We start from the raw sequence: 23,554 nt of genomic DNA on the forward strand, positions 1-23,554 counted from the left end.
TGTGGATGCATATGTGCATATGAGGAGCACACAACGCCTCTGCAATGTGTGGTAAATCTGTTCCTAATGCAGAGCCACAGGCAGTGCGCATCACATTATGCAGCAGCTCCTTGCTGAGTGCGAGATCCACGTTCAAGCACTAGATGATGCAGGAAATCCTGGAGCTAAAGAGCATTTCGACACGTAGAACAGCAGGGTTAGCGGATAATCTCACATCAACTCTTGCGTGTGGCTCAATTAACGTTTGCCTTTCGCAGTGCTTGGGAGGTGTCACCTGTGTGCACTTGTTGTGTGCGCTCCCATTAGAGTGCGTGGGGTAGCTGTTCTGGTCTCTGAAGAGATGTCCCCAACTCGTTGTGACTAGCTCAGCCAGGAACAAACTACCAGGTGACAAAGGGGGGTGATTGCTTGATGCCCAGCTTTTGCTCAAAGGTTCACAAACAAAACAAACTTTATGTAGCAAAGAGATGATACAGAGCAATTTCTTATCGCTCGTAAGAACACATACAGAGTGACCTAAAAAGCAGTGAAAGTAACACTACAAAGAGGCTACCATACAAAAGATACCTTGCACCTAAAGTGCCCTAATGCACGACAGAGGCTGCGACAGTCCGACTGCCAGAGGATCACGACAGGGCCATCCCAAAGACTGGTATGCGCTGCCTCGCTGGGCCAGTGGTGTTAGTCCGGGAGTCGTGTGGGAGCATTTCTCCGAAGCTTAAACTGTGCCATGGGCTGGCTGGTGGCAGTACATGTCCTTCCTATACAGGGCGTACCCCGTCTGCACATAACTTTAGTGTACTGCGAAAGTCCGACTGCCAGAGAATCACGACAGGGCCATCCCAAAGACTGGTATGCGCTGCCTCGCTGGGCCAGTGGTGTTAGTCCGGGAGTCGTGTGGGAGCATTTCTCCGAAGCTTAAACTGTGCCATGGGCTGGCTGGTGGCAGTACATGTCCTTCCTATACAGGGCGCACCCCGTCTGCGTTCTCTGTACATCATTCTCTTACCTTCCCACAGAGGCACGTGTCGCCATTGATTAGGCATGGAGAGTGGTTTCCAGAAAACACGAATCTCTTCTTTCTGACCTGGTGCTGCTGCACGTGAGTGAACTGGAGAAGGCATCACTCAGCACGGTCGAGGTTATGCGCTCTTACTCGGCAGTAGGTGAACTTTTCTCCAAGCTTCTCGAATCGTCGATGGCACATGCGAACGGGATTTCTTTCGCGCCTGCTTTCCAAATGTGCGGCAATGTTTTTTTTTTTTTTACTGGAGGAAATTTACAGGTCTTCATAGTCTTGCCTTGCATGATGCCTTCAATGTGCCCAGCAATGAGACATTCATTTTTGCTTGTTTCCTTGACAATGCCTTGTGCAGTTGCACCTGACCCATTGGGGACTGCTTTACTGTCATGTTCATGTGCACCAAGATGGGATCGGGCTCAACCCAGTCAAGCTTTGTTTGTGACTTGCTGTGCGAACTCTCGGCAATGGTTGAAGGCATCATCAGCAGCATTGAGCTTGGTAGTTTGGCCTGCGTTCAACCTTTGCAGTTGTAAATGAACAAATTTCAGGTGGTAATGTTTCACTCACAGTTTGAACACCAGATATCATTTTTAGGCTTTCTGCGTTGCTTAGTTGTCGCAGTAACATTGATGAAGTGCAGCCCACTGCTTCGGGCACTAGTGCCTGACAGGTAGGAAAGTTGAACGTACCAGCTGGAGTATTGGGCTGGATCGCATAGGTTGATCTATGATGTGATGTGCATGACAGGTTCACGCCAAGCACGAGGAGAAGTCCGAGAACCGGTCGGTGTACCGGGAGTACAATCGGGAGTTCCTGCTGCCCAAGGGCACTAATCCAGAACAGATCAAGTCACAGTTGTCCAAGGACGGCGTGCTCACAATAGAGGCCCCGCTGCCGGCCATCGAGGCCCCCAACAAGGAGCGCAACATCCCCATCGACAAGAAGTGAGGAGGGCTCCTCTTTCTCGAAGGCAGCAGTGCAGAGGCAGGATTCTCCCATGGCTGCAACGTCTGGCATGCTATGGTCGGGTACAACTTAAGTCTGCAGTAAAGCTCTGTTGACATTCATGACCACCAGTGTACAGAGGTCCTCTGTGAAATGAGAATAGGTTACTCAGCATTAAAATTTTCCGCATGTCCAAAAAGCTAATCGCAAACTGAAAACTTGAGATGTCTGCCTTGTCCACTAGAGCAAGACTGCTGGTTTAGTTTTCAACTCTGACGGGTTAGTGGAGTTACACAACACCCCCCGCAGGCCGTGGGTTTTTGTTGCCAGCTGCTGTTTTCGTAAGTTGTATCCTGTATCCTACCGTATGTTCATGCTTTGGAGTGTTGAGGCTCGTGATGCTGCACTGTATATCCCAAGTTTCACTTTGTCATGATTGGCTGCCTCTGCACTGTACCTCCCTGTTTATTTTTTTTATTTATTTTAAACTCCGGCACCCTCTGGATTGTGTAGGTGACTTGCAGGCAACAACAGCCACTCTAGGTAGATGCAATGTGTCATATGATATGATTTGTGTTGTTACTGATTTTCTGTGCATTTCACATGATGGAAATGTGAAGGATGGGCAGAAAAACCATGCACTGGCTTTCTAAACCACTGTGTGTACACATCAGGCTGAAACAGTGCCTGCAGTGAACGCCACCCCGAGCTTTTGCTTGCTCTCTTTGTGGGGATGCTGTGTGGCCTCATGATTCTGACGCATACAGTCAGGGGGTCCTTGCCATCGGCCAATCCTTGGATGGTACGTTGGGAAGCCCTTCGCATGCGAAAAAAAGCTAGCGCTATTAGTACTGCTGTGCAGGGTGATGCATGCTCGTGTTGCATCTCTTTTCATGGAGGTTGCTTTTGGTTGATGCAGAAAGCTCCACACAGGGAGCATCTGCTGAATGGTACACCAGTGTGATTTTTCCTGACTTTTTGTTTGTGTGAGAGCACACAGTGCCTGGCAGCTGGGAGAGAGTGGAATTGTAGCCATATTGTAGCCACGATGCTGTCGGGCTGATTTTACTTGTGTAGCTTCACTTGTGCCTAGTAAAAGTGGGCTGCTTTTTTTGTTCCGAGGGATCTTGCTTTAGTGGTGGACGATGTTTCCGTGGTGCTAGAGGGGTTGCTCCGGGAAAGGGGAGGAAATTATTTGGGGTAGGCTTGCTTAGAGAAGCCATTCATTTTTTTTTGGTGTTTCAAAGCTGTCATATTTTGGTGAAAGATTGAACCCAGTTGGCAGCTTTTTTGCTGGGGTGTTTTTAGTTGTGCCTGTGAATCTGCTCGGCCAAAGGGCTCTCCAGTTCCCAGTGAGTACTCTAGCTCATGCCAGTGCGCAGCCATTCTTGCATGCATTGTTCTTCCTGCCCAAGGCTGTGCCGACTGTAAACTGCAGCCGTGCACCAGTAGATAAGGCCCACTGCTGTAGAGAGCACCTATTTTTGTAGAGGACCCTGAGTGGTCAGCGACGATGGTTGTGTGGGGTGTTTATGCTAATGTGTTGTGTACGTGCGAGGGGTGGGGGGGGAGTTGTGTGCCGCAGCCCATGCATGTAATGAACTATTTTGTGGAGCATTGCCAAGGCATTCTTGTTTTGTTGTACCACCTCTGGGATGGCAACATGTGCAACAGCTGCAGTTCGTACATTTGCTTTGAAGGGCTAAACTGTGCATGCATTGTTTGCTGGTCGCAAAGTTTATTCGAACTAGCATTTCAACTCAAACTTGGTTGAGCTTCCGGGTAAAGGGGTGCACTGGAACGCCAGCAGGACAAAAGCAGCACGCACATTGTCGTGTCATTGCTTGGTTGTGCTGCTGCTCTTTAGTGCCACACAAACTTGGTTGTTGTGCAGCCCCTGGAAGCAGCTGCGGTGAATTTGGGAGCATACTGTCACACATGGTGCAGAATGCTTAAAGGTTTTCGGTGTTTCATAATGAGCTCACTCTGTCTTGTATAGATCAGGCTAAGCTTGCCTTATTTCGTTGAACGCCTATTGGCCTGTGCATTTATCAACAGAGATTAGAGTTTGATAGCTGTTGGAGCCTGTCAGGAATTCACTTGGTCCTTGATGTGGCTGGTGCTCCTTTGTTGCCGGCCATATGTGACTTGGGATTCCTAGTCGAGCATTACTCTGCAGAGTTAGCATCTGCTCATACTTATCATCTGCACACAGCACAGGGCTGCACTCACTTGGTGCCAACTTCATTTCAGTGCCGCTTGGCAGAGGTGTACGTTCCCGCTCATGGCAGCACACTCGCTCTTGCCATATGAGAAGAGCGACTGCTTGGAAGTCGCATTGTGATTCAAACATGCCTTTAGGCCTGTGGAAAAAGAATTTTTATTCTTTATTTACATAGTACCTACAGTGCCCACACCAGGACATTATTGTAGGTGGGGAAATGTAAACTAAAAAATATAGAGGGCATAGTATGCATTAAAGAAATATAGTCACCAAACTTTTACTTGCGTCTTTTCTTCTTTCAAATGATATGCTAGACATTTCCTAATGACTGCTAAATGATTTATAATTGAATTTCTTCTTGTTGCTGTTTTGGTTTCATAAACTGAACGATGGCTGTGGCATGTGAGGTAACTGTAGGTCGTGTAAGGCATAAAAAGAATTGCAGTATAATTGCTGATATGTCATGTTGATGCACTACACTGCTGAAGCCAGCCTGCTTCAAAAGCTGGAACGACAGCAAACAACATACCAGTGGTTATGTTGCAGTTTCTTATCATGCCTCGTGACCTAAATGCAGCTTCCATATCACACAGCCTTTGTTTGGTTGATGAAACCGAAACAGCATGAAAAGAAATTGAACTATGAATTATCCAGCAGTTGTAGGCAAATAACACTTGGTGATCCATGTATTCTAATGTCATGCACATTACAGAGAAGAGAACTTGCAAGTAAAAGGTGTCAGTAGTCCTTGAAGCAGATAATACATTGTACAAAAGCTCTAAAGAAATTTATGTGAATTGTGAGCAAAGAAACTAGAAAAAAATTAAAAGAATCAGTGCTGTAAAAGGACCAACTATACGGAAAACAAAAAACACATTTCAAACTGCAGTACTCATTTACAATGTACGCACCTTTTGGAACACACATGCTTTTCATGCCTACGTCACAGATGTGGACATTAATGCATGGAGTTTAGGTTCCTATTAGCAGAATAACTACAAGTTCCACTGCAGATCATTTAGCCAAGGAATGAATGTGAAAAATAGGCGAGTGTGAGGGTGGTACACAGGCAGACAAGTGGCTGTCTTAGGGCCTTGTGTGCATGGTCAACTGCGTCATTACAGTTGTAGTGGGTGGCACTTTCTTGTAGAGCTCGTTGGAGGGACCATAGTTGTGTTTGTGCTTAGTCTTTTTTTCCTCTGTGGGGCAGCAGTGGAAGGAGGTGTTTCTCTTGCTCTAGTGGAGTTGCACTATTTTCTTCTGCCCTCGGACACGTGCACGTTCTGCTTTGCCTTTGAAACATGCGGTGTATGTGTGTGATGGTGGCTAGCCGAATAAAGTGCAGCCTGTGTGGTTGCCATGTTGAGCTGTGTGGATGTGACTGCTGAGCAGCATTTTGTGCTGCTTGGCTTGGCGGCCTGGCCATTGGTTGGACTATAGGAGAGGAAGGCCATTTTGTCTCAGTGTCTTTCATTTGTGAACATGCACTGCATTGCAGTTGAAACAGGCATACAGCTTTATTGGAACTCGCATTTGTCATCGCTGGCCGCAGCTTGTATGCAAAGGGAAAAATCACGGAGTTGAGCAGTTTTCAGGGAATTGTGTTTTAACAGCCACAGTCTTAATGAAAGAACGATCGGAATGCAATTAACTTACCATATGTCTGTGAATATAACACAAGTGGGGAATTTCCGGGTGTGTTGGGAAACTAAAAGAAATTGATTATAGTGTGAGCTGAGACTGTCTGGAGGAACCATGGCCGAGGGCTATGCGTGAATGATTAGCCTTTCTTGTCGTCAACATTTATTTGTGAGGCAGTACTTTATAAGTGCATGCGATGTTTTCTCAACATAATAGCCACACCCTTTTGCCCATGAATGCCGGGCTTTGCCAAGGTCATTGTACGCTGGCTACTTCTAGCAGCCTACAAGCATGGTGGTTGAGCTTGCTGTAGGCATCCCGCTGAAAAAAACACCATACGAGGTGCATTAGATGATTTGCGAAAACAGTATTCCGTCCAGATGCAGTACTAATCTTGATAGCAAGAAACTGGCAACTTAAAATGTTCTGCTGCTGATACTTTGACACAGTTACAGCGTTATCTGCAGGAACAAGCTAATGCACCAAGTGCGTTCGCTCTGGCGACAACGTGCTCAAACCCTTCTGTGCCTTTTGAAATCGGCAATAATTGTACTTCGCCAGTTTTGATCTTACTTTCTGAGCGGGCCTGGGCCCTGGCTTCTGAGTAAGCCGAGCCCTCGCAGGGCTTTACTTTCTCTCGTCTGCTGTAAAACAAAGCCCTTTAAATTTCATAAGAGAAAAAAAAGACGCTCGTTGCTGGAAAGGTGCATCGAGTGAGGTCAGTCGATCGGCCGTTGCACGTTGAGGACAAAGGTGAGCATCTAGTGGCAGGACAAGGACATTGTACAGCTACGAATGTCTTATTTCAGTCCCTTTAAAAAATAACAAAAGTTTGAATAATGCATATACACAGCTTAGCAATCGTTTGTGAATGCACGCTTGAGGAGGGAAAAAGCTAACTCGGGAGAAATTCTTCATTGTGCATTTGCAGATGAAGGTAATTTTTACACGACAGCGTATACGGCTCGTTCGGTCGAAAAGCCATCTGCGTCGTAGTTGGAAGTAATCGGGGGCTTCGTAAAAATCCACGCACACTCAACGAATAAAAAAACCGGGGTCTAGGACGGGATTCAAAACTGCCTTTTACTTTCGAGACGGGGATTCTGCCACTTTGCCATGACGGCTTGAAGTTTGAGCATGAATTAAAGGTGCGTGTAGTGAATGCATGGGCTTCTTAGAAACGTATCTTCTAGATATATACTGAAGCATACATGAGTAATTATGAGCATGTAAATTACAAATATCTGAATTAAGCGAGTACTATGAGTTTCCGGTAAATTTCCTCCGTGCTTGGCGTGCAGTCGTAGCGCCATCGTGTGGCACCCACTGAAACCCCTTTGACATTGTTATAGTATTGTAATGGGGTGAGCTAGGAAGCGAATGCTGAAATGGGTCACCGACGTGCCCTGAGGAGGGCGCAGGAAGAGGCGCCCCGTCAACTGACAGTATGCAGTTGCTGGCGGGAGTCAGACTAGCTCCTCTCCTTGAAAAGCAGGGGAGCGTTTATTAATTGACCTTGCAATATTCTGATTATGCTGCTGTCAGTGTTGGTTCTGTGTCTCGGGTGCAATCAGAATGCTTTTATCTTTTTGGAAGTTCTTATCATTTTTCTGTAACTTTTATTTCTGTTTTGTTCTCTTGTGCTGTATTGAATTTTACTGTTAATGTACTTACCCCCCCCCTACAATAATGCCTCTCAAGGCGCTGTAGGTACCTTGAATAAATAAAAATATTTTCCCTTTCCCTTTTTCCCCGTGCACTAGCTGGGTGCCGCTGAGAAGGCGCCTGCGGTGTCCGTCGCGTCCGCTGCCGTAGCATGGTCACAGCCATGCACGGCATTGGCCCAGCAGATGTCGTGCACGTAGGCGACCTTTCTGCGTCGGACTAGTGCCGTTAGTTTCTGAACAGGTGTGATGGAACCGCAGCCGTCTACGAGTGCTAATGTTCCAGGAGCATCGACTGTGTTGTTTTCAGAGGCCTCCTAGAGACTCCGAGTGATTTGTCTAACGGGCAAGGCGATGGTGTTCTGTGGACTCCCTGGCAGCGCTGCAACACAGTCGCTTTCCACTTTTAAATGCAAAGCTTAAGCGTCCTCCAATTTTTTTCTGGCATCATAGTTTCCGTATGCGCTGTAAATTATTTCTTTACGTTTCGGCTGCTTGAACAGCCAGATAAAATTTTGGACAGCAGAAGGTTAATAAAAGAGAAATTGCTAAACAAAAAAAAATTGGCTGTGGTTTAGCTCTGGTAAACCTGGAGTGACGCGATAGCTGCAGCTTGGCGAGTGGAACTTGCTCAGTCGAATTTAGTGTTTCGCCGCTCCGTTTCGCTGGGAGTTCCTTATTCATCTTCATCCCTGGACGTGGATTCACTCTCTCCCCCTCTTCACTCACTGGTTTCACTGGCGGCTGCTCCGCACCACGTGATCAGCCACGCTGAAGGCTTTGTAGTGGCAAGAGGCTTCGATGGGAGGCGCTGAAGCAAAAAAGCGGTCGGCCGCGCTGTGAATACTTGAGGAGAAAAGCTAGCCATCTGTGTTGCTGCGTTGAGCGAGTTTGAGTATTGCCATAGGAAAAGGGTGCTGGTCTAAGCTCGTGGGGGCAACAAAAGCTGGTAAGAGAGTGCCTCGGAGACATAAAAATATGCACAAAGTCTGCAAAACTCGGGGTTAATGCCTCAAACATATGGTACCACTCCACACTCAGCCGACCGCGAACAAGTCGCCGGAGCGGGGCACCCTGGGGATTAATTTTTAGAAATTTTTATGAGGGTTTAACGTCCCAAGGCGACTCAGGCTATGAGGGACGCCGTAGTGAAGGGCTCCGGAAATTTCAACCATCTGGGGTTTTTTAACGTGCACTGACATCGCACAGTACGCGGGAGTCTAGAATTTCGCCTCCATCGAAATTCGACCGCCGCTGCCGGGACCAAACCCGCATCTTTCGGGTCAACAGCCGAGCGCCATAACCACTGAGCCACCGCGGTGGCCCTGAGGATTAATTGCCAGCCAACGGCACACAGAGCGATAAACCATCTGGGGCAGGGAAAGTGCACTGCAGAGCAACGGCCAGGGAACGCGGGCGAAGTTGACAAGCAGTTACAAATGATAAGCAGTAAAGCTCGAGAAAGAGGTGAACAAAGAATAGGTAAAGTGAAAGGGACGTGAAACCACTCGGCAGAAGCGCGAAACGGTAAACCAATAAAGAAAAGGTCTGCACGAAGAGTAGGAGGTGTGTGAAAAACTAAAGTGAAAGTTTTGGTTCGGTTTTATGAGGTTTAACGTCCCAAAGCCAGTGCCAGTGCCAGTGGAAACGGTGACAGTTTTCTGCTTTTGTATCATGTGAACGTAAGCGTTGTTATTTTATTATTGAATGTCCCATATGAGAACGTAGGTCGAAGCCCGAAATGAATGATCTGTGCAAAGAGGAAGTTTGTTGTTAACTGCATCAAAATTAGCATTATATAAGTGTTTGTTTTACTGGTGGGTGCATCAACGTGCGTTGACCTGGCATTTTGAAAAACAGTGCCAAATATATAGCTAAGACCAGGCAATTAGAGCGACATGAGTTCGAATTAGTAGTAAAAACCAAAGCTAGCTATTTAGAAGAACCAGCAGCAGTATACATGGGTTGGGCCATTATAATTAATGGCATAATTAACCCATTGAGTGAACTTGAACAAAGAATAAGTGCTGACACTGGGTAGAAAATGGCGTACCATGAGGCGATTTGCATGAATGTATGGCCTACATTTGGAAAATTTTGGGCGTCGTACTCCCAGCTGATGCTACACTCGACCGTTCCACCAGCCATGAGACGTTCAACTAATGAAAGGATAGCTAAAATCTCCTAGTAGCATTGAAGAACACTTTGAGCGCGTGATATTTTAATAGCAATATACACTTATCGTTTATAAAACGAGAATCAGAACGTTGGTGAAATAATATATTGCACAGAAAAACTAAGGATCCAATGTCCTGTATTATGAACCTTAACGAATGTAGCAAAACAATAGATGGCACCTGTGGGCTTCTACTTAATGCACTATCCTATTTCGTCAGGAAGATATTCCGCCTGACCTTGAAAAAAAAAAAAACGGAAAAGCCAAGATTAGCATTTGTCCTTTTTCATATGAAATGAGCTTGCAGCCATATGAACTGAGCTTGCAGCCAAAAGCTTTAGGTTATTGTTTTACCATGCCAATGGTTGCCACAGGACAAGGGCAGAAAAGAGCGGCAGGAAAATTTTCTGGGTAGTGGCCGCCATCCCTCGCCTTCCGTTGGTGCCGTCACTGAAACGGACAGCCATTGATTTCCCTTTGGAAGGTTAAAAATAGGTATCCATTCGTTTTGTGCATCTTCATTTGAGCGCTCGTGTTGTGTGCCTTATTCTACGTCCTTGTTTTTTGCGCTTTTACGTTCAGCTTCATTGGTAGCCAAGCGGTGATGCATTAAAGAAAACGCGACACTTATGTGATAACGCCACAACAAACAGCGCGATTGTATGGCCCTTCGTAGCCGCGCACCGCACGTACCGACAGCGCGCTGGTTTCTGCTCCAGGAGTCTATGCGAGCGCCTCGCCGTGGACACCGCTTCTAAAGCCTCACGGGGAGAGAGCCGCTTTTGCGACTACAAAGCCTTCTAGAGCACTGTTCTTGAAATGCTAGCGTAATGTAGGCGCGTGGCACGCACACCAGCTGCGTGCTCTGACGTCACTCCGCGCATGCGCACAGCTGGCGGAGCGGTGGTGCCACGGCTTGGTGCGCAGCCACGCTGACCTCACGAAGCGGCTGGCGTAGTGTAGCTGTCGCTACAAAAATTGGCGGTGATCATGCAATGTGCAATGCATGCAGGCACGTATCCAAAGGGGGGGGGGGGGGGGGGGGGGGGGGGGGGCGAGGCCTCTCCCCCCCCCTTTCCGAGCAATGTTCTTGTTAGGCATGGGTCCTGCCTCCCCCCACGGGCTTCGCTCGCCCTAAACAACTCCCTCTCCAAAAAAAAATTTGTCTACCTGCCTGGATGCAACAGATCTCCGACATCATGATGCCATCCTTATATCCCGCTAGCCATCTAGCTTTCTACACCTTTCATCCGATTTGGCTGCTCACACCCCAGGTGGATTTTCACTTTTTTTCCCCTCTTCGGCCGCTCGCACAGCTCCTGGTGAACCCGGGGTAGCTGGTGCAAATCCCCGCGAGTGATCACGTCCATACTTCCAAATGGCACCAGGTAGCTGTTATGAGCCGCAGACGTTTTTCGAGCATGTGGGCCGACATAAACGTGTTTAGGTCACGGGTGATTAGGTCCTGCGTCACCGCACTACACCCAGTGCGACGGCGGCGTAAACATATTGTGGCGAAGCTGCACAGGGGCGTGGGATGGCCAGCGGTCATTAAATCATCCCATTGCCATCAGTCAGCCCGTTTTATTCTTCGGCTGGCCGTCACGCAACATTTAGTGGAGGTGCGGGGTACATCCCCATCCTGATCCTGGAGCTTCGGCGCATGCGTCAGCCGGGGTCGTCGGCTGTGAGTTCTTGGGCTGCGTCGCCCAGTCGTGGCCGTGCACCAGCCTGTCAGAGCTGAACCGATCTCGCCGTTGTTCCCCCGCCCCGTCCACCGCCCAGACCATTCGACACGACGAACTGAACCTGACGCAAGGAGCCGACCGGCCGACCCCACCGACCCGAGATGCTGCCCACACGTGACGACATCGTTCCCCTGCCCATGCCGTTCAGCATGTCCTGAGGCCTCTGCCGTCGGCTCCTGCTGACCTGCGGCCCAGAGGCTTAGTGGACTAGGAATCATTCGGCCACCTGCTTCGTCGTGGCGGCCAGCTCATCACCACCTTCCGCTTCCTGTACCACCATCCTCTGAAGCCCATCACCATATCGCGCGTCTCTTTGTTGCCGATCGGGACGATCACTCGATGGCCCCGGGTAGTGTGATGAAGACGAAGCTGGCAGTGGCGTGGGACAGAGCGCTCGCGCTAGGCCAGCGGCCATTAAATCATCTGATTGCCATCAGTCAAGCCGTCTTATTCTTCGGCTGGCCGTCACGTAACACCCCACCTATGCCGCCCAACGTTTGTGATCAACCAAAGGACGAATGTCTCTTGGGGGCTCCCTTCTGAGGTTTGCCTCCCGTATCACGCGCTCTCGCGTCTTTGGCGAAAGGGATCCACACTGTTGACGCATAAGTGGAGAACGGCTTTTATATTTGGCTTCCAGTGCTGTACCATGGCAGGCAGCGAGAGGTTGTGCGTCGCCCCGGATGCCACCATGCGATGACTTGACTTGGCAATCTCTGTTCTATTCGCACATACTACAGACCAATGGCCCTTCCCGGCTGGTTGAAGTGTGACGTCTTTGCTACTGTTGCAATAGGAATGAAGACAAGTGCGAGTGGACTTTAATGAGAATGACTTGAGGGGATGACTGTTAAGCTCCGTCCTATGGGCATGACGCGATAGAGTTAAAGGATCCCTTCAGCGTCCTGGGTTCTCGTTTGCATATCATGTAGGTTCTGCCTGCATGTCCATATATGCGTAAATTGGTCATTCTATGCGTTACATTCAGAGATGAATCGTGGGGAGTCCTCATACCAATCCTGGCGCAGTGGTGCAGCAGTCAAGCAAGATCCAGGTTGCTATCCCTGAGCAATCTCTCGCAACCAATCATTATTTTAACTGCCACCTGCCTTTTTGCTCACAAGTAGTAGTTCTGTTGTTTAATGTAAAATAAAAACAAAAAGGAATGTATCTGGCCTGGCATCTGCCATCATTACGACGGCAACTGAGCTGGGGCAGCAGAAATAAAGGATTAAGTTGAGCATGTGACGGAATAACGAACCTTTCTTCACTGGTCGGCGTCTCTTATTTTTCAAATGTACGCTCCCGGCCAGACGGGATTCCGTCACACGCTCAACTTCATCGCCCTTTGCGAGGCGTATGGCCAGGAATTCATCACAGAGATCTGCAAATATGTCAACCTTATGCCGTGTCACTTCATTCAGGAACCATCTTAAGTTCAACCCAACATATAAAGCCCGTAACCTAGTTCCCCGCTCCTTACGACTCATCAGACCTGTGTCTACGCCTTTTGGGCACAGTGTGGTCGGAAAGGCGGAACAACAGCTTCTACAAGATAAGATCCTGGACTGCAAAGAGAAAACTCGTGCTTTGGAGAACGATGCCTTCTGTGCCCGGCGCCGCCTAGAGCACCACTGCCCCAGCGTATTCGCCAGCATCCAGTTGCATGCGAATCACAAGTCTGACCTTCAACGCAAAAGAGGTGAGCTCGCCCACGACAATAAGCTGACCAAGCTGCTTTCCGAGCAATCAGTCAAAACTAAGGTGACTTCAAGAACCGCAGTGCACATTTTATCGTCGTACAGACCGAGCCAAGCTGAAAAGAATGTGCTGAATCTTGGGTTGAATGTCAACATAGGACCCGCACCGGACAAGAAGAAACTAGTGTGCGCGGTGGAATATGCTGTCAGCCAAGTCGAAAACACTCGCCGTAAAGAGGCCCGCACCCGAGTGGTGGGCGTACTAAACGCCATTCATCGCGGACCTTCCCGCTCTGCGTTGTCACGTGTAGAACGGGATGCTATCAAGAGTCTCCGTGAAAATGAACATGTTGTGATTCTACCAGCAGATAAAGGCAATGCGACTAAACTCCTGGACAAGGCCGACTATGAAAAGAAGAGGCTATCTCTTCTGGAAGACGGTGAAACCTACGTTCGCCTCAAGGAGGATCCGACACTAAAGCTGGAAAGAGAATTCCAAAAGCTGCTGTCCGACGTTTTTCTGGCCGTTCCTCTGAACCATAAAGCTCTCTACTTCAAACTGCTTAGCCACAATGGATCCGCACCTGCTTTCTATGGATTGCCCAAAATGCACAAGCCAGACGTTCCTTTGCGTCCCATCGTGGATTACACTCGCTCCCCCCTGCATAACCTCTCGATATTCTTGCACATGGTCCTTTCTCCGCTCGTTGGTCAGAGTCCCAGTCACGTTCGCAATTCATTCGACTTTGTCGAGATGAACCGCAGCACCTCAATCGATGAAGATGAGGTGATGGTGTTGTTTGACGTTAAGTCCCTGTTCACGAGCGTCCCAATAGACCTTGCTGTCAGCGTTTGCACTACTGCCCTCGAGGCTGATGTAACTTTGCCGGAACGATCACTGATAGACGTACCGGACCTGCGCAGGCTTCTAGACTTCTGCCTAAAGAACACGTACTTCGTTTTCATGGGCAATTTTTACAAACAGGTGCACGGGACCCCCATGGGCACCTCAGTTTCGCTTACAGCTGCCAATCTCACCATGGAAAAGCTGGAACAGCGGGCATTGGCCTCCTTTGTCCCTTCCCCGAAGGTATTTTTCTGCTACATCGACGACTGCTTCTGCATCATCCAAAAAGGCTTGGTGAGCAAGTTTCTGGCCCATCGTAACAGCCTGGAAAGAGCCATTCAGTTCTCTATAGAAGAAAAATTGGACAGCAAACTACCATTCCTTGACGTCCTTGTTTCACGGGAAGGCCAGGGTCTATCTTTCAGCGTATACCGAAAGGAGACGCACACTGGCCGCTACCTATATTTCAACTCGGTGCACCCTGCCAGCCATAAGAAGGCTGTTGTTAGCACGTTACTGCAGCGTGCGAAAAGGTTGTGCACAAGGCCCGAGGATGCGACCCTGGACGTGAAAAAGGTACGGGATGACCTCAGAAACTGTGGATACCCTAGGCGCTTCGTCGACGCGGTAGAACGTCAGCTGTCAAAACAAGGACAACCGGACGCCCGCCCTCCGCTCAAGAAACGGGCTTCTGTGCCGTATGTCCCGGGTACAAGTGAATGCCTGGCACGTGAGGGGACAATAAAAAAGGATGGAGGGAGAAGTGATAATTATAATATTTGCACAACACTACATTTATACAAGTTGCACGCGTGCAGAGTCAATAAAAGAAAGGAAAAACATGCGCACAACACTGCACGCAACAGCTGGGGTGGGGCGCCCAGCTGGTAATCGTCCGAAGTAGCACACGCGGAGCGTTCGGTCACTGCGCGACACTACCTGGCGCAAAACAGACGGGACGTCATGCTCTTCTGTTCGAGAAATGCACAGAGGCTCACCAAGGTTCGCTCATGGGTGCGCACACTGCCTCGCGGCCACAATAGCGTCTTGAGCGAGTCTGGTAGTATGCCCAGCGCCCTGTAGGCCGCGAGCATATCATGACGAGCGTCGGTGAACGCGGCACAGCGAAGCAGCAGGCGCTCCAATGTTTCCACCGCACCACACCCTTCACACGCATCATTTGCTCACAACGCCGACGCCGGGTTTTCGGCAGAACGGGAGCTGTAAAAGAAGTCCATATGGCCTTCCGTCAGCGCGGGAGGGGCAAGCAGCCCTTCAGGAGACCGGGGTCAGTCATTAAGTAGCAAAGAGTCGATGTGGACCATGGTACCGAGCAGTAAGCGCCTTGGGTGTGGTGGATGATGTGGGGAGGCCTTGTGTTCTCGCTTGTCGGATAAGGCAGGCATCTCGACGGAGAAAGAAATTGGAAGGGGTGGTCTTCAAGGAGGTTCTTGCGGCATTGACGGGTTGTGGCCAGGGTGTGGTAATGGGCGAGCCAGGGAGCGCAAGAATCTCCCGGAAGAGCTGCGCCACGGGTTAGAGTTGATCAGCCAACTCTTTGCCCGGCGCTCAATTTTGGCCTGGGACCCAGTCGTGTCCTAGTAAAGGGCTAAGCGGACTGAGAGAATGCACGTGGTTAAGGAAATCACGAAGCGCGTTCTGACTGTCGGTGAGTGCTGGCCGGTAGTGATGTGACAGAGTATACGGGAGGCTAAGGTCTGGAATAGGGAACATGGCAGAGGCGGGTGACTGTAGGGGGTGAGGCTCAGCACAGTATCAAAAGTCTTTGTGGGGTAGCGGTAGGGAAGCGGGTGAATGTGAGCCTTCCTGCTGCAGTACTGCACATTGATCACTCCCTCAAAGAGTGCACCAGCGAAATGAAGAGCTGGACAAGTAAAATTAGATCAAATAAAGATTTGTTTCGATTTGAGGGTCATGTAACCCACCAAATTCGATAATGAAAAACACCAAGAATTGCTTGTTGGTTCACTAGTCTGTCTATGGATGTCGACTGCTGGACAAAAGCATCTCCCATATCCGTCCAATTAACCCTGTCCTGTGCCTGCTGCAGCCAGACGGCATACCCGCGAACTTCCTAAAGGCATCTACTCACCTTCCACGCTTGCCTTACCTTAGAAGCCATTCCGTTAAGCCAAGGGCCCGTCGGTTATCTTTCCTGAGCTTTACGTGCCCTGCCTATTTCTTCTTATTTCGGCCAGGTACAATTGAACTTGTTATCCTACCGACCCTGCTTTCTTCATCTCTCATCCCATCATAAGCTAATCCGGTGGCCCCCTCATAGTGCGGTCCTCGATGTCTTTTCGTTAGCCTCCAACTGAACGTCTCACAGGTAAGGCTCTATTTGCAGAGTAAATTTATTTATTTATTTATAAATAAATAAGTAAAATACACACTTGAAAGAAAAATTGCCAACAGCAAATTATTGCGTGGCTTGGAGAAATACATTGGAGTTTATTAACGAAAAAACAACTAAAACTCATTAAAAAATGCAAAAACATACTATCACTTCGTGGAGAAGCTTTCATCACCGGACAGTAGCCGATGTCGTAGACTCCATGGAAGGAACTCCGCCAACAGCGAGCTCCAGTCACGCAGCAAGCCGAGACGATTTCCTTGCTCCTTGCTTGGGATTGAAGTCCGGAGACAACAGCACGAAAACAACCCACTTGCCTCAAAAACATGACTTAGGAGAGTTTCTAGGCAAAGCTAAACTCACTGGCATCACGGCTGCTCGTCTAGTATTACAAGGCGAGGGCTGTACTGCACTGGAGCAATCAAGGTAGTGGAAGCGGAACACTATACTCCAAAGGAGATGATGACCATGCAGAGGGAGGACAGAAGAAGGCTGCCCATTCCAAACAGGAAGGAGCTAAGCTACAGAGTGCTAGATATTAAGAAGTCTTCAAGTGGGAAACTACCCCTCCCCAAGATGGAGGGCATGGATCAAACCTAAAAAGAAAGAAGAAAAGGCCCTAATGTCAAGAGGAGAAATGCATATTTAGCGGAGGAGTGGCCGACATGAACCACATCTTCTGAAAATGCGAAGAAGCTCCAGGAAACAGCAAATATGAAGACGATGAAATTTGGAATGAAGTATTAAGAAGCCCAGACACTGCTGCGTCACTGGAGCTCACTGTTGGCGGTGTCCCTTTCATGGAGTCAACGACATCAGCTACTGTCCGGTGATGAAAGCTTGCATCACTCTGGTAAAATGCTACACCGTTGTCACATGTCACACCGGAATCTCCAGGGGCGCAGTTGGATAACGCTTCGTCAGAAAACCGCTGACGAAGAAGCGTTGAATGTCCATCATTCGGGACCGCACGAGACAAAGCTGGCTATGGAGTTCCTCATGGTTGATGACCAGCACACAGCACAATATGTTCACAAACATGCAACTACAGTCGCTCGGTCGGTCTTCCTCGAACAGCAACTGCTGACGCCTCGGATTTTTTTGTGCGAATTGCGTGATGACACGGGTGATAGTCATTTCTATGCTTCATTACACGCTCTTGCACACTAATCATACAAAGGCCGTCCAGCCTGTCGTTTGTCATCGTTGAGCTTAGCCAGGTTCTCACTCTCCTCATTGTACCGAAGGAGCGTTCAACCGTACATGTAACTGGCAAAGCCAGAGCCACCTCAATGGCTTTTGCAACACCTTGGCCTGAAGTAGATGCTCGCAGTAAGTTATTTCTGATGGATCACCAGATTTGTTGCACCACATCTGGTACCAAGAGATGGCCTCTTCCTTGAAGTTGTCGATGCCGTAAAAGCATTGGAGTTCTTCGGCGAGGACAGCGAACTCGACACGGCTCAAGTGCTTCATTTTTGATGGATGGAGCTGGAGAAGTTTGAAGCTCCTCTCATTGCTTTCAGAAAAGCGGCGAGCTAAAGAAGCAGTGAGAGAGTCCAAGTACGGCACATATATTGCCACACGGTAGTATTCCTCCGGCGACTGAATCCCGTAGTTCTCTCAGTGGGCTTGACGAGAGACTTGTCGTGGTAAAGATGTCACCACATTTAAGTGATTGGCTGCCTCCCTTGCTGCATTCATGATGTCAGAGAACTCCTCTACAGCGTTTGTCCGGTAGCCGCGAAAAATATGTTGCAGCTCAGTGATTCAGATTCAGAATAACTTTTAATGTTTGAACCGGCCCCCCTACCTACCCTCTCCAGCATGGCATGCAGGCCTCCGGGAGAGGAGTAGGGAGTTTATTCACTACAAGACTAGCACTTAAATTTAAGTGATGCTGCAGCTGCCAGTTGACTCAGTTCCTTTTACACCCTAGAGTCTGGGCTTCTTAATACTTCATTCCAAATTTCGTCTTCATATTTGTGTTTTCCTGGAGCTTCTTGGCATTTTCCGATGATGTGGTTCATGTCGGCCACTCCGCTAAATATGCATTTCTCCTCTTGACATTAGGGCCTTTTCTTCTTTCTTTTTAGGTTTGATCCATGCCCTCCATCTTGGGGAGGGTTAGTTTCCCGCTTGAAGTCTTCTTAATATCTTGCACTCTGTAGCTTAACTCCTTCCTGTTTGGAATGGGCAGCCTTCTGTCCTCCCTCTGCATGGTCATCTTCTCCCTTGGAGTATGGTGTTCCGCTTCTACTACCTTGATTGCTCCAGTGCAGTACAGCCCTCGTCTTGATAATACTAGACAAGCAGCCGTGATCGTATAGTGGTTAGTACCTTGTGTGGTAGATCAGTGATGTGGTCCTGCACATAAGGGAAGTCCTTGGATACACCTTGCAGAATGTTGTAACTGGTTCGAGCCGAGCTCGGTACTTCGCTGCAATGTGCAAGCAGACAAATCCCCAAAACTGCTCTCGAACGCACACTTCGGCTCCCCCCTTGTCATTAAAGCGAGCGCCTATAGACATCTGCTTGTTTCCTGAAATGTCTGCAATTTCGTCAGCAAGAGCGGAAAAAGCAAACGCTCTGTTAGCTTTGGCAACTATATATCTGCTCTCTCAGGATGTTGCCACAGATTGTGATGGTCTCGTTCTGAAATACAGACAGAAGTGTACTTAGCATTGCCAGCAGAAGAAGCGAAGTGCTCCTGAAGTCGAGTATCTCCAGCTCGAGTATCTCCCGAAAGTCAAGGAGATCATTGAAGACTCCACTATCGGACTGCTTGCCGCGAATTGGCAAGTCGTGCGTCGCGCAAAAGACAATGGTGGAATCTATTGGAAATAGTATCTCATGATTGCTTTAAACTTGCTCGTGCAGTGCTCTGTTCAGCTGCTGTACAACGGGTAGCTGCTTGCCTTTCATCACATCCATAAAGTTCTGTGAGGCCATCATTGCCTCCTGGTGCCATAGGGATTTTACGTGATCCCTTCACGCCTCGTGCATTATTCTGTAGTTACTGAAAGTGCGCACGATAAAACTGCCTTGAGGACCCGGGTGAACACGCGCAGGAAAAGTGACGTAAAAACGACAAAGGGTGCCTTTCGTTGTCACTGAGTACGCAAGCCAAGGGGCGTAATCTCCCAGCCATTGGTGGCGAAAAGGCCTCTTCCCAGGTGTTGCATCCTTCTTAAAAGACAGTTTTAGTTGACCACAGCGGCGTTCCACTCCGCTCAGGCAGCCCAGCGGGAACACAACTGCGCATGCGCTGCCCACTTGGCCCTGAGCGGGCAACCGGAGCACACCTCCCGTTCCGCTCGCTGACGACCCTAGCGGAGCGAGCCTAACGAAATGGCCCTCGGCAGTGGAGCAAGATGGCTGCCCCCAGCGAGGCAAGCACGCAGAGTTCGTCGTCTACTTTTTCCGCCAGCGGTGCTAATTCGGCTTTGGCATCGTGTTTGTAGATGTAGCAAATGTAGAAGATGTACATACATATTTATGGTGCCTCGTGAAATCAACATCAACGTTAGGAAAGACTAGTACAACCTTGGCTAGGGCTGCCGTTGGCTTTCTTTGGATATCGAGAAGACCCGACCTATCGAAGTACATCAGTATATATTAAAAACATTTCTGCTGCCTAAATTATTTTCAACTGCATATAAAATGATACAATAAAGAGTATTTTTTACAGTATAAAAAGAAATAATGGCCCTATATATTTTATCGAATGCAGTGCTTCTAGTTTAGTTACACAGAGGGCGCTGCGAGAGTCTCCTCCGCTAAGGGAAATTGTTTCACGCGCAACTAAAAAAAATCTCAGTGTCAGCACTCCCCTACCACTTACCGTGCTACCGTGAGCGGAGTGGGACTGTCGCTCCGGTCAACTAAAACTGTCTAAAGTTGTATGTAACATTTGGCGACTGTGGCTTAGCAAGAAGACGTAGCTTCAAAAAGTCCGGGATGCCAGTGAGTTTAGCTTTGCCTAGAAACTCTCCTAAGTCATATTTTTGAGGCAAGTTGTTTTCGTGCTGTTGTCTCCGGACTTTAATCCCAAGCAAGGAGAAATGGAATTGTCTCGGCTTACTGCGTGACTGGAGCTCGTTGTTGGTGGAGTTCCTTCCATGGAGTTTACGACATCGGCTACTGCCTGGTGATGAAAGATTGCATCGCTCTTGTCAAATACGAACTTCAATCCTAAGGAGAAAGGGAATCATCTCGACCTGCTGCTTCACTGGAGCCTACTGTTGGCGGTGTCCCTTCCATGGAGTCGACGACATCAGCTACTGTCCAGTGATGAAAGCTTGCATCACTTTGTTCAAATGCTACACTGTTGTCACATGTCACACCGGAATCTTCAGGGGCGCAGTTGGATAACGCTTCGTCAGACAACCGCTGACACTTGAAGAAGCGTCGGATGTCCATTATTCGGGATCGTGCGAGACAAAGCTGGCTATGGAGTTCCTCGTGGTTGATAGTGTTAGAATATATATACACATTGATTGGGAAAACAGTTGAACGCATACGTTGAAAACAAAAAATGGCTATATATACAATGAAAACTTATTTGCAGGATAAATGCACGCTTGCAGCTTCATACACCTCACTCGATCTTGCTCGCGCATCCGCACAGTCGAGCAACCGCACACTTATTGCTCGCCGCTCTCGTCCGCTGTCTTGTTCGCAGCTCCATTGACAACCGGCCACTTAAAAACACCGAAGACAAACACAGAGGCGCACACGTGCAAGGGCTTACTTGCCGCAATGTCCCCGAGTGCGCACTTTGGGGGTGAAAGGAACGCCATGCGACTTCTGAGGGGAAGGGACACTCACCACTGCAGTCGTAAAATTTGTTTTGTGTGTTTTTATGGGGTTTAGAGTCCCAAAACGACTCGGGCTATGAAGGATGCAGTAGTAGAGAGCTCCGGATAATGTCGACCACATGGGTCTCTTTACATGACGTGCACTGACATCGCACAGTACATGGGTGCCTTCTGCATTTTGCCTCCATCGAAACGTGGCTGCATCGGCCGGTATCGAATCCGCGTACTAGGGCTCAGCAGTCGAGAGTACTACCCGCTGAACCACCGCGCCGAGGCTCAGGTCACAAAATGTAAAGGAGGCACTCACAGAAACAAACATATACGCATGGAAAGGACGCCATGTAAAGGGCGCTCGATTACAATAGCGTTCATATGAGATAGATGGGTCGTGGGTCACACCGAACATAAGAATAATGGCAGTAACGTTAAATGCCGCATTGGAATGTTACAATAATGTTGAACAATAATAAATAACATTATGTGTTATAAAGAAACCATTAGTTCAGTATTGAGAGTAAACACTATTTTGATATGGCGACTTTTCAATGTTAATATATTGTTAAAAATTACCATACAATCCCAGCAAAGAACGTACCTCCCCAGGAGCGCCCAGAAAGGATGGAATGTCCCTGTCCCAGTACAACATTTATCGAACATTTCCAGGCCATAGAGGCAGGACATAGAAACACAAGCAAAAGGGAAGTGCGCCCACTAATGTCCTAGAAACTTTTTTCGAGGGTGTTAAGCAGAAACAAAAACAAATCATAGCATTTTGGTCCCAGAAAGGTAACTGGGAGAACGTTTTTGGGACCAATGCTTTTCAACCAAAAATATAAAGTGACTCCTCGCTCCCTTTTCTCTCTCCCTCGCGCCAAAACCTATGGGGAGAGAAGGTTTTGCGCTTGCACTCGCAGTTTTGAGAGATAAAACCTTTTTGTTCGAACAGCCGAAGAAAGCTCCATACTGCAGGCAGGCAGGCGACGGCGGTCTGCCTTTTCATCGCATCGCCGGGAGCGGCGTTCACTAACGTGCCCGTCTTCTATAGTGTTTCGAACTTCAGCACGGTGCGGCAGTCACTGCAGGCATCTCCAACTACCAGCAGTCCTCGTTGCGCCGCTGTCTAGCAGAGGCGCAGTATAATGGGCCTCCCGTCGCTCGCCCGGCTTCCTCACTGGTAGGAAGCCATCTTGCGCACACGTATTCGCGCAGCCCCTAGCCGCTCGCGCGCAAGCCCCAGCACGCAGCAGCTCTTGCTCTCATCACTGGGCTGTCGTGAACTTCGTAGCTGCGGATTCACGGCAGCTTTCCCGCGCACCTCGGCGTGCCCACATAATTCCCTTGGGCGACTCCTAGCGCGTACTCTGCATCCCTCAGCGCCTCCGACGACTGTGGCGTGTTATTGGTGGCAGAGTGGCCGTCCACTGTGGTCATAGGCGGGAGAGATCTTCGGAAGCCCACCAGACTCTTGCTGCGAGTTTCCATGGATTAACCTGCTCTACCTACATTGCCGTCCGGTCGCAGCGGTTTAGTTTGTGTTGTGTTCGCGTCGCTGACTCCCAACCCACCCCCGCCGGATTACTTGTGCCTTGATCACCTTGGTCTCGCCTCCCACACCGTATTGTGCCGCACGCGTGGTCTGCTGTACCATGGGTGCGGCGAGCCAGGGCTCCTACCTCAAGACGTCCCCCCTTTCCATCCGGCTCCAAGCAGTCTTATCTCCACACTTAGTCACAAGAAAATAAAACGGGTGTGTAATGAGGATGTAGCGCGTATGTTTGAGCGTTCGCTGTGCCGTGAGAAGGAGCAGGACAGAAGGCTGTGTTGAACACGTATATATAGTTGCAGCATTTTATTTCATCCCCGTGTTTCTGTTGGCAACGTCGTCAAGGTACGTGGTTCACACTCGTTTTTTTTTTTTTTCGCCACGTAGAATTAATTTCTTTTTTCTTGCTTTGATATCACACTCACGCTTACTCCGAGGCTCGTGCGAGAGGCAAAGCGAGAGGGAGGTTTCACACTGCAGAATATCCGTAACCTGAAACCGCGTATCTGTATCGTACGCCCATATTGTCTTTTATTTTGGCACCCAGGTTGCTCTTTACATGCGTTTGCTTTTGCATGTGCATATATGCTTTTGTACCCTTTAGAATGTTTGCTTAAGGTGCATAAACTTTCAGCCTGTACTATGTATTTATTGCTCCATTATTTTTTTTCAATTTCTCAGAGCTAGAGAAAATTTTGGCCATTATTATTTGCTGGTGTCGTAGTGCTCCGTACATTGTATGTTAAATGGTGCATACATATGCGTCTCCTGTTTGTATTCATTTAAATGCAAAGAGCACATCTAATGAACTGAAATTACATCTGTATTGTGCTGCTATTTCCTGTTAT

General features: G+C 48.7%; 1 protein-coding gene across 6 annotated transcripts in view; it reads left to right on the forward strand.

The window, feature by feature from the left end:
- LOC144127771 (heat shock protein beta-1) overlaps nucleotides 1–23,554 on the forward strand; it is a 217,146-nt gene that overhangs the window by 61,721 nt on the left and 131,871 nt on the right. For 3 of the 6 annotated variants that reach the window (XM_077660663.1, XM_077660665.1, XM_077660664.1), the window contains exon 4: nucleotides 1,772–1,968. In XM_077660663.1, coding sequence (XP_077516789.1) covers nucleotides 1,772–1,968 — 197 coding nt within the window. Of the gene's footprint in view, nucleotides 1–1,771; nucleotides 5,560–23,554 lie in introns of those variants that run through there. The other 3 variants (XM_077660666.1, XM_077660667.1, XM_077660668.1) reach the window with 1 other exon arrangement.

The sequence above is a fragment of the Amblyomma americanum genome, chromosome 4 (assembly GCF_052857255.1).
Source record: "Amblyomma americanum isolate KBUSLIRL-KWMA chromosome 4, ASM5285725v1, whole genome shotgun sequence".
Lineage (NCBI taxonomy): Eukaryota > Metazoa > Arthropoda > Arachnida > Ixodida > Ixodidae > Amblyomma > Amblyomma americanum.